Here is a 15,364-nt window from a genome sequence, read left to right as displayed (position 1 = left end):
TCTTTCCCCATCTCATTTATCATTAATTTCAGGATTGATGCAACAACTTTAATGGCTCAGCACATGGTATGGAGTATCGAGAAAGAGGATTTACATTAAAAAAACTACCACAAATTTCTTCCACCATCTGACTCAGCTTTCTAAATTATACCACATAAGAATTATTTTTACTTGTGGTATTTTTCTTCAAAGGGAATTACAGTACTTTTTCAGACAAATGATGGCCACACATAGACTTGGTAACATTGTGACCTTGCCTTCTGATTGGGGAAAAAAAAGGGTAATTGATACTTCTGTGAAAATAAATCTTTGCAGGAATGTGGGGATAGAAACTTATCTCGGTCAGTCACACAGACTAAGAGATATCATATCAGTTGTGTGCTGTAGTCATTGCTACATATTCAGTTCCAGTGACTTAAACAGAACTAAAAATTGGACAGGCTGTTTAAAAGGCAGCTGATGCCAATAATGCCTATTTAGTGAGACCATCCAAGGCAAATTTTTACTCAATGATTTTTTTAAAAACAGAAGACATTTCTTCTTGCTTTCTCTGATGCTTGATGGTCTGAGGGGATATTAGTGCAAGAGAGTGCATCTGTAGCCATTTCGGGAACTTGATCACAAATGCAGGCAAAGAGCAACTCAATGTAGAGTAACCGTAGGGTTGTGCTGTTGGCTTTTACCCAGCAGGTGCTGGATTGAGGTGGCCCCGTCTAATTTCACAACAGATTAATGGAGGCTGCAGACAAAGTCTTTTACCCTACCAGAATTCCAGAGGAGAAAGGTCATGCTTAATCTTACTGTAAAATCCAGCTCCTCCAATGGGGGATTTTTGATGTACACATTACAGTGACTTCACCATATATGAAGAGTCACCTGCACTGCTGATGCCAGAATAACTATATTCCTACTTGTCACCACTGCAGATAACCCATTAGTTACTCCATTTGGTAGGGAAAATTATCCATTAACTACTTCAGCTTATGACTTAGGTTGTTTTAAGTGCCTTGAGATGTTCTTACAAAGCATTAATGCAAGTGTTAAAGCAACAGAAAAGGTTCATCCTACCTGGGTAGGTTCTGGGGACAGTTGGACAACATGTTGCAAACGTTCATTGTGATGGTGCCGAGATTCTTCCTCATAGACAATATCCCTTTCAGCTTGAGGAAGGCTCAGAAAGCGCAGGATAGTGCACAAATTTTCCCACAAGGTCCTGTTCTCCGGCGTCGGGTTTTCCTTCCAACGTAGCAGCTCACACAACCATCCCTGTAACAGGGAGACAGAGAGAAGATATTGGGAGTAAGCTGAGAAGTCATAACACTCGGCTTTCACAAAAGTAAAAAGTTATTTCGATCTGACTGGTGAGAAAGTTAAACTAAGTATTGCTCTGTCTCTCACTATTTTCTGGTTCCAGACAGGTAAATGGTCAAATTGTATGTTATGAAAATATTTCAGGTCAGAAATGTGTTTAAGTTCATCTGGTCGAAGATAAATTAATTGCTCTTGAAACAAGATTTTTTTTTCAATAGCTTAACATTGATGTGAGCAAGAAATTGCTGTAAGTCTTAAAACAATGAAAGCATTCATTTTTGACAACTGGATACAAGTTGGAGATAGTTAGCAAGGCAAAATACAAATTTGCAATGCAATGGGGTTGCATCAGATTGAAGCATGAATCTAGCAAGACAAAAAGGACAGAAGACCTTTGGAAGGAATCCAACATGGCGGTGGTCATTGAGTCTGTTGTAATTTTCATAATAACTATATTTATGAGCTGTTTCAAAGGTGCAATTATTGTAGTACCCAAGACTTGGGCCCGTATAGTCTCTGGCTCACATGATAGGTTTGCAAGATGATAAAACTTCTTTCCTCAATTATCACATTGCTGCCACACATAATCCAGCCAAAATGCATATCAGTCAGACGGACAGCAAATTTTCATTTGTTTTTGTCATTACAGCCTTTTAGTTCATAATGTCAGGTGATCATGTTGCTGAACTTTCATTGGTGCTGCAGTGCTGTATGTTGTGATAAACCATGTATATATTCTTTCTGTTAGAAGAAAGAGTTCTCATAATATTGTAATCATCTAACTACTGCACATTTGATCATTCCCAACCAGGATTCAGGCTTATGAAGGTTAACATTTTTTATTTTAATTATGGTTATAAAGTACCTCCATGATTAATCTGCCTATTTTTAGACTGAGATTATGATTAAGAGGCTTTAAAAATACACTTGCTTGCAAATTTGCAAGTAATGACTGTAAGTTTTACTTAGGAACCCACAAATTATTGTTAACTATGCAGCAGATCTTCAACAACATTTGCTATAGATGAGGCCTTGACCAGGAGATAGGATTAGGCTTTGGGACTGCTTTTCAGAGATAATTGAACCATTTGTCCCAAGCCTAATCAAACTCATAATGTGAACTTTTTAGAGAACATCATACTTGTGTTGTGTAGAAAGGCAGGGACATGAGCAGGTCATTCAACCTCTGAAACTGTTCTACCATCCAGTTAGATCATACTTGATGTTACCTCAAATCTATATCTTTGACACATGGTATATGATATTCATATAGAACAAAAAACATTACAGTGTAGTACAGGCCTTTCAGCCCTTAATGTTGCACTGACCTGTGGAACCAATCTGAAGCCTATCTGTCCTACACTGTTCCATTTTCATCAAAATGTTTATCCAAAGATATGAAATGAAAATCTATCAAAATTGTCATGGTGATTTCGCTAAGACTCCACATTCTTTGACTTTGGGGGCAAGTGTTCCAAATTTTCATGTGGAATTAATGTTTTTTTTCCTACTCTTAAGAAGTATAGATCAAATTTTAATATTGTATGTTCCTTGTTCTGCATTCACTGCAAGTGCAAATACTTTCTCCTGGCTGGATTTTCCATATTTGGATAATGTCAATTATGAACGTCATGGAAGGTTTGACTCTGTGAGCCCAGGCGACTGTTCTCATGCAGTCTAATGCTCAGGATCACATTGTGATCACCATATTTAAATCTGCTTTGAAAAATGTGAGCAAGAAATTGCTGTTAGTATCATGCCGTACAATTCCAAATGACATGGCTAAGAGATGCAAGTTGGCAACCATTGTGCAGTTAGGAACCTGGAGGTTCTGGTGGGTGAGTAGTGGGGAGGAAGATAACCCCATTTGAACTGTTTTCCAAAAGCGTTGAAATATTCCAAGACAGTGTCATATTGCTAGTTATATCAACACAGTGAATACTACAGCTGAGTCTGATGCTACCCTCAATTAACTTGAAAAATTAAAATGAAAGGTAACTTCTTCCAATAAATTATTCCTATGAAATGCATCATGATGTGTAAAAAAAGCCACAGAAATTAATGTGGCTTCATATGAATCAGGAAAATCGTGGGGCAGTAACTTAGTTTTCCCCTCCTGCCCCTTTACCAATGGAGACATCACAGACGGTCCACAGCTATTTAATGCTCTGAAGGGCATTGGCTGGAGATGAGCCTTCAACCTCCACTTCAGTACATGTCCCACCTGAGAACGCTGATTGGTCAGCATCTCTGTAGTCCCAGCAATGTCTGTGGGAGTGACAGGAGTACAAGCTGTCATTGAGTCATAGCACAGAAACAGACCCTTCTTATCCACCAATCCATGCTGACCAGATATCCTAAATTAATCTAGTCCCATTTGCTCTCATGCACCATACCTCAGAACACAGGGAAGTGAGGAAGCTGACGACAAGAATGATGGCTGTGAGGGACCTGCATGGCTTTGATTTGGAGGCTGGACAGGAAGGGAACATTTGAATGACTTGATCTTGAAAGGGAGCCTATAACAGAGGAGTAACAAACAAGGACCAAGTGGATAAGCTGCTGGAAAATTTCCTTCAATCCATCCTTAAACTCCTCATGCTCGAGGGTACAGTGGGAAACAGTGCTTTGTGACCTCTACTTGGCCAATTAAGACCTCTTCGGGCAAAAGAGCAGACAGGGTCTTAACAACCCTTGTAACATTGTGGACAGATTAGTGTAATGGGAAATAAACCAGGGATATGTTCCAGGCCAGCCCCTTCCCCCAAACACCTAGCAGTCCAGCTTGCCATTGGGGGCCAGGAAAATCTACCTCAGATTTGATTTTCCCATCTTTGTTGGGTGAGACCATCCAAGTCAGGAAATGGCATATTACAAATGGATCAAGTGGCTTGGCCAGGGAAGGAGAAAACCTGGCAACAGCCTATTCCTGATTGCTATCCAGTGATCTTTGATACAAAGTAATTAGTTATCTAAGCTGATAAACGAGAACCAGTCAGGTCAAATACAGGAGGAATACTGGCCCATGTAAAACTGTATTATAGACATTGCAAGAGAAAACAAGAGAATGGATCAGCATTTATTGCCAAGAGGGTCAGTTCAGTCAATTGTATAGTTATGGACCTGAAATCAAATGCAATCCAGACCAGATAAAAAAAACTGCATCTTTCTTTCCTCCAGGAAACTGGTGGATCAGTTGGGATTTTATAACAATCGGCATGGTCACCTTTAGGCTAGCTTTTAATTCCAGGTTTTATTAATCTTATGTTTCACCATCTACTACCATAGATTCTAACCCATGTCCCCAGAACAAGAGCCTGGGGTTCAGGGTTACTAGGCGGAGGTGGGTACTGCAGATGCTGGAGATTAGAGTCAAGATTAGAGTGGTGCTGGAAATGCACAGCAGGTCAGGCAGCATCCGAGGAGCAGGAAAAGCAATGTTTCGAGCAAAAGCCCTTCATCATGAATGAGCCTCCCCTATTTGGGACAGATCCACACAACTTACCTTAATTGATATCCAGGAAAAAGTTAGAGAGTTTAAAATCTGGTGTAAAACCTGGGTAACTCCACTATCCAATCTCCGAACACCACACCCCCGACCAACTATTTCCCCAAATATCCAAGTTCTCCCATAACCTGACCTACCCACCCACCCATCTCCTTAATCACCCACTTCAACATCTTCATATTCACACATAGAGCCACACACTCACTGACCAACACTCCACCTGTCTATTTGATTTACCTTTTCAATCAGCAACCTCATCAACTACCTACTTGCACACTCAAACACATGCCCATTCATTCATAGAATGAATCTTTAAACTTACTTGTGAACGGCAGCTAGTGCTATAAAAGGGGATCATGTCCTTTCTTCCCCTGACTTTATTGCAATCAGATAGAGTTCCCCAAGAAATGCTGTACTGCCTATCTCTGCTGAAGTCAGGAATGTTCAGTAATGCCCATTTGGGAAAATCTTTCTGGGCAGCAGCAATGTGCACAACACTACCACTGACCAGAAGATTCAGGACAGTGCAAATCTTGCAGCAGTGCAATGGATTTGATAATGTTCTGTTCCACTAAGTCCAAAAATCATGAATCTATCTGCGGGCCTATAAACTCCTTTCTAAGCAAGCTGTTTGTCCCTTTGCAGCATTGCTTTACCTCCTGTTTCTGTAACAAGCAGAGAACTTGTTTCAAAGCCAGCATCAATAAACCTTCATTTTATAAATAACAACAGAAATTGCTGGAAAACTTCAGTAGCATCTGTGGAGAGAAATCAGAGTTAACATTTCAGGCCCAGTGACCCTTGCTCAAAATTGACCCAAACTCCCTCGAGCCCAAACCATTAACTCTGATTTCTCTCCTCAGATGCTGCCAGAGCTACTGAGCTTTTCCAGCAATTTCTGTTTTTGTTTCTGATTGACAGCGTCCACAGTTCTTTCAGTTTGTAACCTTCATTTTGTGTTTGCAGTAAGTTAGGAAATGCACGGTGAACAATTATGAGGCACAGTGTACAGACAGGAATGAGATTAGATACACTTTTGAGACCCTTCACTTTCTGTATGCAAGCCCAAAATTGAATAAACTCACAACATCTGGTTAAAAAAAAAGACGTGATTGCAATTTGATCAATCGGAGGTAAAGAAATACAACCAAGGACTATTTACATGCTAGGCAAGTAATGCATTTTGGGTGCGTTTATGAAAAAAGGGAAGGATATATTTCCTCTTAATTTTATTCCCTCAAAGTTGACTCACAGTCTTAATTCAATTCAGTAATAAAAAGTTACACTCCAGGATCCACCGTCATTCACTGGACATCATTTAGTTAGCTTTCTCAGTTCGTTATGGCGGAGAGTCCTCAAATAACTTTACCGATGTTAATTGTGAGAAGAATAATGTTTTCTTTTAATTGTCTGAAAGCAAGATTGTGTCAAGTAACATTGGATTAATTATTATTGAGACATTAACTAACTATAAAAATACCTAATTTTACCATCTTCCTCAGAGCAAAATCTCCTTATAACTGGCTCCTTATAACTGGCTCTATTCTTTTGCAATGAGAATCTTCATGAAGAATGAGGGCCATCATGCAGTTTACATAAACTATGCACAAGATAAGAAAAATTAAGTAAATCAAGAAAATGTAGTAAAAGGTGGAGTCACCATAGTCCTACTGGATCATTAGAGAGAGGCAACTGATGGTGTTTTAACCTGACAGTCCCTTCATCTCAGGCGAGAGGAGAGGTCAAGAATGATAGTCCTCCATGATAACCTTAGCTGGTACAGAAATTGAATCCACATTATTGGCATCACTCTGCACAGCAAACCAGCCGTCCAGCTAACTGAATTAATCACACCCCCTCAAATGACTTTAGGTTTAAAAGACAGCATTTCTGTCTTTCAAAGACAATCTAGAATGTTCAGTAGTTTTAAAATCCTGAGAAAGATCTGATGGAATGATGCTCAATTTCATTATAGTAAGGAAACAGAGAAGGGAAGTAGTATGAAGAACTTCCTGTTTGCATTCTCAGTTTTCATTGGATAAGCTAGGATAACCATTATCTATTAAAAAGTCCAGGATTAATCAACTAATCAACTCTTCTGTACTAGTCAGACCACATTCAGAGTTGTATCTCTGCTGATAACTTAAAATGCTCAAAAATGTTTTGACAAAGCTTACATGTCACAGACTATGTACAAACCAAAATTTAGACTTGGCAATAGTTTATTCAGATGACAACATGAAGAGGGATTTGCTACTTTTGTGATAATGTGTGTGTGGATTTGCCTGTTTCTCTTCCAAATGTATGGTTATGAATTTAAACAGCATTTCAGAGTTTCATTAAGCACTATTTAGGTACTACATAATATGTTTTGTGATAGTATTATTTTGTATAGCCCAAGGCTCCAGACTACTGGATTCTTCTAAACCTGTAGCAAGAGTGTCCAATGTGTAAAAAACGTATTACATTGGAGACACTGTGAATACATTGTCATTTCAAAGACTCAATCTCAGCAATTCAATTAGAGAACAAAGGGAAAACAATTATTCAAATGGTATTTATGGCCCCAGCTTCAAGAGAAAACGTAATTCTCATAAGTGCCATGGAAAAAAAAACATTTGAAAACATCAAAATTTGTAAGCACAAAGTTAATTTTGAAATTAGAATATATCAGCATAAAAAATAGTTTTCAGTTGATGAATCTGAAATAAAATATCTTCAAAAATAAGAATAAAATTCTGTGGTTTGTGAATATTTACTGTGACCTTGTGCACTAGAGGAAAAATGTTCCACACAATATCCTATATATTGGGAACAAACCAAGAAGCAAATTTCATATCAATGTATACGAACTTTTTACATAATTAACTTTGGTGGTTATACCAGTCCCACAGTGCATCACTAGTGATGGTCAATAGAGAAGTGTTTATCCTGCAAACTACATTTGATTTAAAATATTCCAAAACATTTAAATGTTTCATATATTTAGCATAATGCTCTAAGTCTGATAAAGCTTAACCCATACAATGCCAATTTTTCTTGAGATAATATTTTACATCTTTTACTGCTTGAGCTCAGCATTGTAGCCTGAAAATCTTGGTTTAACATATTAGTTTAGGAATGTTCAATACATTGATTAAAAAACAGCAAAAAAAATGTCAAACAAATATGATAAGAATTCCAACGCTGCTGCACAGTCAATTCTAGGCCATAATTCAGAACACCTTCAAGTCTGAACAAAACAATTAACAGTGGTGGCAGCCAACCTGGGTTTTAACAAAAAGGAAGGGAAGATATTTTTTGTGCTTTAATTTCAACTAAGTCACAACTAGACATTGGATCTGAAACCAGGTCAATTTTTCAGGAGATTTGTAGTGTAGTCAGTCAAAATGAACAGGCAGTATCTTCAATATAAATATGTACATCAGAAAACCAGAGAGGTTTAGCTTCCAATTCAATCCTGGGAATGATGACTAGAGACTAAATTGTTCTCACGGTTAGAGGGACAAAAAGACTAGGTAGGAAGACTCTTAGGCAAATTCCAATGGGGTTTAATTGGTAACACACTTACTTTTGTTTCACAAAGTTGAGAGTTCAAGTTCTGTTCCAAAGACTGAATGCAACATTTTAAGCTGACACTCCAGTGTAATACTAAAAGAGTGCTGTATTGTCAGAAGTACTGCTTTTGAATGAGATGTGTTCCCAAGATATTTCATACTTTATTTGCCTGAATGACTAAGGTTTCGAAGGATTGTGGAAAAAGGAATGCATTTCAACTTGTGGACAAACCTGGAGACATTCCTTAAAGAGACATGATTGAACATACACTGCAGACAATGGGGGATTTTTTTTTCAAAAATAAGGCTCCTTCTAATCATAGGACTGGTGATAACTGCATGTTTTGCTGTATACCTGGCCGGGGATTTTTGAACAGTGACTGGCTTGATATGTTCTTGCTCTATCTCAGAAAGTTGCTAAGAACAAACTGAGTTGGAGGAAACTTGCGATGGTCAAGCTACCTATGGCCGATTTCTCCCTTATCAGGAAAGAAAATCAACTACATCAGTTCAGGGACTTGTGGTTAGTGACCTAACCGCAAGTACCAAAACATCAGATTTAGGAACATCATTAGCTTCTTCCTTTTGACTTCATGAAAGACTTCATTGACCAAAGTGTTTTTATTTCAGAAAGCAAATTTCTGCAGAGATATCTGTTGGCGGTGTCTGGGTGTGTGTGTATTATTTGAAAAAGAGTTTTGTTTTGATAATAAACCAATAATCATATTTGTTAGCAAACCTGGTTGATAGAGTATTTTGTTTAAAATCTGATATACATATGATATTTATTTGGCCATCTTGGTAACTAGATAAACATATTTTTATTTTATGTTGGAACCACAAAACAGTGAGATGAGAAGTGACAGAGCACTCCTCCAGCCTCATTCATAAGTTTTTAAACTAGGATCTTCCCTTTCAAGTAAATGTAAATGAACGCATCAGGTTGTCTTGAAAAGATGAGAAATTATCTCAATGTCCTGGTCAATATTTATTCATCAATCCATATCATAAAAGCAGATCATTGGCTCATTATGATCTTGCCACTTGTGGAAATTTGGTACATAAATAGATCGCTTCATTTCCTTCAAAATAACACTGAATATACATCAAAATTAGTTCATTGACCGTAAAGTACTTTGTAATGCCCTGAGGTTGTGAAACAAACCGTATAAATTCAAATCTTTCTTTTTCTTTACTTCCTAGTGGCATTGAAAATAAGTCTTGTATGAAATAAATCAAAAGTGACTTTCCTTCTTGAGATAGACTTTTTTTTGCAGTTTCCTCACTTCCTCTTAATGAAGAATACATTGAATAAATGAACTATATCCCAAGTAAGTACATTTTGCAACTAGTTAATCCACAAATCAGACCAATACCCAGATTGTTATAAAATAACTCACCTCTGCTGAGTGGGACCCAGAGACTACACTGAACTAAGAGGGGCAGAGGAGCTTTTCTCTTTGAGAAAAAAACAGTACATCAAAAGGACAGTATACATTTCATAATCAAGGCACCTTTTCATCAAGAGGTGAAGTGGGACAAAGAAGGACAAATAGATTATGATGGAGAGATCACAGACAGGATCTAAATAAGGATGGGTAGACATAAAAAGGGAATATTGCCAGTTCTATCAGACAAATTAGCCATGCATGCTGAAATGAATATACCTTATTTTAAGCTAAGTTGCTGCATTGTCAGTGAAACTTTCATATAATTGTTTATTTGTGGAGTTCCCCCACACTCCCCAAGTGAATTATTCCAACAGATGGGTTCTATGCGCATGAATGTACTGCACAGTTCCTGCCGAGAGATTTAAAATTGCCAAGATTATAAAAATGTTTAGATTGAATTTTATGAAGATGCAGAACCTCTTCCATAGATTACATTTTCTTTAATTTAACTAGCCCTCTCAATTAATTGCCACTGATACAATAACCTGTAAAGTAATACTTAGTTACAATGAATTTCTACAATGAGTGCAATGGACAATCTGAGGGCAAATTACACTCAAAATTGCACTGGTTTTGTGAAGAGAAATTGTGGTTCAAGTTTCCACATATTATTTAAATTTTCACTCATGTAAAAGTGTCCCATGAACTAGTGCAATTGGACAGAGCTTCAGAATGTAACTGTTCCTTTCATTTCCTTGCATTAAAGTATTTCTTGATGTACTAAGAGTGCTAACCTGGTGCAGCTTTATTCATACTGCCGAAAATGAGTTTATCACCAAGAATAAACTGCATTTTTATTCACATGTAGTCCATGAGCTGTGAATAACTTGACTTTAAATAACTGAAAATGACTGTAAAAATAATAGATAGGAAGATTAACTAGTTTCATTGCCATAAAGCAGTCAGTTTATTAGTAAAGTAAATCTCAATTTCTAAAAATGTATCTGCTAGTGGTCTTACACCTTCATGAAAACCTCAATTATATGAAACTCCACAAAGGCACAATGAGCTGAAACGTGTTACGCTGATTTTCAATCTCAGAGCATGTCTAGAGTTATGGGCGGGGCCATGTTCCAATACAATGGTTTTGAAACTAACTCCAGAGATTACAGACACCAGAGACATGCTGGACATAACTTGCATTGAAATTTCTCAAACCTTTGCGTAGGTTTGGCCAATTCTCTGTTGATTGTGCTGGGAAAATCCAGCATAGTCAATCAGAAGCCAGCATTCTTTGAATGGGAGTTAAGGAGCTGTTTACTTTTGGACTGAAATTATTTTGCAAATTATGAAAAAGTGACAAGTGTTTTCATGTATGTTGTAGCAACATGCAAAATGTGTTCAGGTGCTAGTGGTGTACACTTTTGTCAACCATCTCCATTATAACCTTCCACATCTACATTCATAAAGCGAACTGCCTATATGAACTGGTCACACTGTGACAACATTGCCAGCAGTGTGACAACTTTAGATAAGTAGTTCACATTATTCATGTAGAAATAGGAATTTATACTGTCATTAAGGACAAAATATATGAATTGACATTGGAAACTCAATTATGTGTGCATGCAGTGATCCAATTATCCATGACCTCTCAACTTGCTTCACCAGTTGATTTAGAATCCCCAATGTACAATACCAAGGGAGATTGCCTATTATGTAAATGTTCCCATATGTGTCCACCACACTTCAAATTTCACACTGTCTCATGTGCCAATTTCTGTGTACGATTTTAAAATTAAACGTGAAAAGGAGAAGGAAATATATTCACTTCCAAAGTACGGTTTTCTGCTCACAATAAAAAACACTTCTAATTGATTTAAAGAGACAGATTTTTAAAAACCTTGTGAAAACAGGCTATTGTGATCCCAACAACAGAGTGTTCTATTAGCAACTAGCCTCCAATTGCATTAAAGCGAAATACTGCAGATGCTGGAAATCTGCAAAACAGAAAATGCTGGAAAAACTCAGCATCTGTGGAGAGAGAATCAAAATTAATTCTGATAGCATGGACATGAGGAAGATGTTTCCATTAGCGGGAGAGACTAGGACCTGAGGCGCAGCCTTAGAGTAAAGGGAAGACCCTTTAGAATGGAGATGAGGAGAAATGTCTTCAGCCAGTGATGAATTTATGGAATCTGTTGCTGCAGAAGGCTGTGGAGGCCAGGTTATTGAGTATATGCAAGATAGAGATAGATGGGTTCTTGATTGCTATGGTGATCAAAGGTTATGGGGAGGAGGTGGGAGAATGGAGTTGAGAAACTTATCAGCTATAATTGAATGTTGGAGCGGACTCGATGGGCCGAATAGCCTAATATCTGCTCCTATGTCTTATGGTCTTAAGTCTGATCGGATTCTTCTCTTGAAGAGTCTGGTAAATAATTTGTGTTTAAAAACTACCAATCAACCTCTCTTGCCCAAAATATGCATGTGGAATCTCATTCACTCAGATGGTGAATTGCAGCAGGAGATTTCTAAAAATTTTAAATTTTATTCTTAAAATGTTTTCTATACTTTAGGTTTGTGTCCATTTCACAATCTCATTTTTCCTCTTTTCTCTGTTGTCCGTTTCTGATTTGACATTGAATTCTCACATACTAATTGAATCTCTACAATCCTTATGCTGTTTATTTCTCAATTATTAAATCTAATTGATTTAGGAGACAACCTTGTTTATTTGACACATTCTTCTCCAAGGTCCCAGATGAGCCATCATTAGCATTAAAGCTGGAGAGCCAGTCAATGATTCTTTGTCATAGACTGGGCTACAGTCTGTTATTTCTGGTAAGGGGAAAGGCAGGCACATTCTCAGCATGAGAATGTAAAGAATAAGAGTAGGAGAAGACCATTCAGAGTCTGGTCCATCATTTAACGTGATCATGAATGAACTTGGGCTTCAACTCCTCTCTCTCACCTGCATCCCATAATCCCTCTAACACCTGAGACTCCAAAATTCTGTCTATACCAACCTTAAAAATATTCAACATTGGTCCACAATTCTCGAGGATGTAGAATTCCAAGATTTGCAACCATTTGAGTGAAGACATTTCACCTCATCTCAGCCAAAGATGATCAGGCCTTTACCCTGAGACTAAACTCTCAGTATCCATCTTGATAAGCACTTCTCATAATCTTGAATGTTCTAATGAGATCACCTCCCAATCTTCAAAATGCCAAGAAATACAGATGCAATTTACTCAGCCTTTCTTAGGCAATCCTTTCATCCAAGGGTCAATCTAGTGAAGCCTCACTACATCCAATATGTCCTTCCTTAAATATGGAGACCAAACCTGCACACTTTATTACAGGTGTGGTCCCATTAAAACATTACACAATTGTAGCAAGATTTCCTATTCTAATCGTCCAAGCTCCATGCAATAAGGATCAATATGCTATTGGTTTTCTAACTGCCTGCTGTACCTGAATACTACATTTTTGGCTGGAATTTTCTCATTTTCAGTTAAAGTATTTTGTTGAATGATAGTTTTGAGCCTGGTCTTTCACGGCTCGGTGCAACTTTCTCCTGCAATTGTCTGCTCTTCACCTGGAACAATGCAGCCAGGTTCCAGGAATCACAGTTGGAAATGCTCACCACTTCCAGGAGCACTCAGATACATGAGTAACATGTAAGGCCCACTTCCAATGATGGAAGTACAGAGCGCATCCTCTCACCGTGGTGCTTGGGTTTATCGCCAAACACAGTGCCGAGAAAAAAAGAAAGCTCACTTCCCACTTTGTGGGCAAAAATCTGAAGGTCTTGATTGATGGGATTGTGGAAATGACTGAGAATCCTAAATTGGTTGTTGCTGTAATCCTAAATGCATTACATTATTACCAGGCTCACAGTATTATGCATTTGTGTGAACTGGAAGCTATGTACATTAATACATGTGTCTCTGTACTTCGTAGAACATAGTACATGTAAATACAATGTGCCTATTTCTACTCAAGCAAATAAGTGGCAGCCATTCACTTGTTCGTTTCTCAGGGCATTGCGCTGACCAGAGTCAATAAGTCTGGTTTCAAGATGAATAAAACCAGGAACTAACCGTAAATCTACATGACAGTTTCTCTACTAATAACAGGCCATTTGCTAATCAGTCAACACTTTCCTCTCATGCAGCACACATTCGTCTTGAATTTGTATTCTTGAAGATTGTCCTGATGATTGCAAAATGTGTCTTTCTTTCAGTAATATTCAAGTTGTGTTCTATCAAATGACCATCAGTGTTCCATTTGTTAATGTTCAATTTGCTAGGGCCTTTCCAGAATGCAGGCAATTTTTGAAAATTGTAACTAATGGATCCAATATCACAGCAGCTATCATTTTTAGAACTACAGGATACAAGTCATCAGGTTTTATCAAACTGTAATCCTCTAAATTTCTCCAATATATTTTCTCTGCTGATATTAATTATTAAACACTCAACACTTATTAGCCCCAAGGATATTCTCTATTTCTGTTATGTAGCTTGAGTCTTCTACTAAGAAAGCAACACAAAATATTTTTTCAATGCATTTGTCAATTCTTTCATTTCCCATGATAACTTCTCCCATTTGCTCTAAGGGACCAACTTTAGCTACTCTCTTCCTTATTTTACTTTTATAAAAACTCTTACAATCTTCATATATTCTGGTATTGCTAACTCTCATATTTTATTTTCATTTTGTAGTGAACATATTGGTTCCCCTTTGCTGGTTTCTAAAACACTGTCAAGGCTTTTACATACTGCTACGTTTTTCAATATTATAATACTCTTCTTTCAATCTAATACTGTCCTTAGCCTTTGTAGTAAATTGGGTGGATTTTTCTTCTTGCTGTAATTTTGTTTTTAATGGAATATCTTTTTAATGATCATTTTGAAATTTTCTTCAAGTGTTTCCCACTATTTATCTTCCATCATACCATTGACTCTATTTATCGAATCAAACTCAGGTAGCTCTCACCTGTTATCCATATTAGTGAAACTTAAGTTCACTGCTTGTTTTAATATTATATCATTTTTTAAAATGTGGAATTCAATTGTATTATTATCATCATTTCCCCATCGATCTTTTATTATGAAAATAGCAACTAATCCTGCCTCATTCAACAGTACCAGATCTAAAATAGTTACAACTCCAGTTGATTCCACAAGATATTGTTTCAGGAACCGAACACAAAAGTATTCGACAGACTCATCTTCCAGCCCACTTTTATTGGTGCAGTCTATATGAAGGTTAAAGTCTCCACAATTATTACATTAGCTTTGTTACAAGGTCCAAAAAGTTATTGTTTATTGCTCTATCCAAATAGTAAAGCTCTGTTATGGGGCCTTTAAACTACTCCACCAGCATTTTCTGACTCTTGGTATTCCTGATCTTCACCCATACTAATTCTACTTGTTGACAAGGTCTTTTCTCACCTATGCCCTTATATTGTTCTTTCCTATGGGTTTTACTCCATTCCTCTTTTCCATTCTGACTGAATTTTGAAATATTGTGTACCCCAGAATATTTATTTCCCAACCTTGGTCACCTTGCAGCCATGTCTCTGT

The 15,364-nt window shown here is 37.4% G+C and overlaps 1 protein-coding gene across 10 annotated transcripts in view; it reads right to left on the bottom strand.

The window, feature by feature from the left end:
• satb2 (SATB homeobox 2) overlaps positions 1-15,364 on the bottom strand; it is a 166,822-nt gene that overhangs the window by 44,852 nt on the left and 106,606 nt on the right. For all 10 annotated transcript variants that reach the window (XM_072578925.1, XM_072578927.1, XM_072578924.1 and 7 more), the window contains one exon: positions 1,069-1,266. In XM_072578925.1, coding sequence (XP_072435026.1) covers positions 1,069-1,266 — 198 coding nt within the window. The remainder of the gene's footprint in view (positions 1-1,068; positions 1,267-15,364) is intronic.

This window comes from Chiloscyllium punctatum, chromosome 10, assembly GCF_047496795.1.
Source record: "Chiloscyllium punctatum isolate Juve2018m chromosome 10, sChiPun1.3, whole genome shotgun sequence".
In the NCBI taxonomy this organism is placed as follows: Eukaryota; Metazoa; Chordata; class Chondrichthyes; order Orectolobiformes; family Hemiscylliidae; genus Chiloscyllium; species Chiloscyllium punctatum.
The sequence above is the reverse complement of the archived record's forward strand: the minus strand, read 5'-3'. Positions and strand labels throughout refer to the sequence as shown.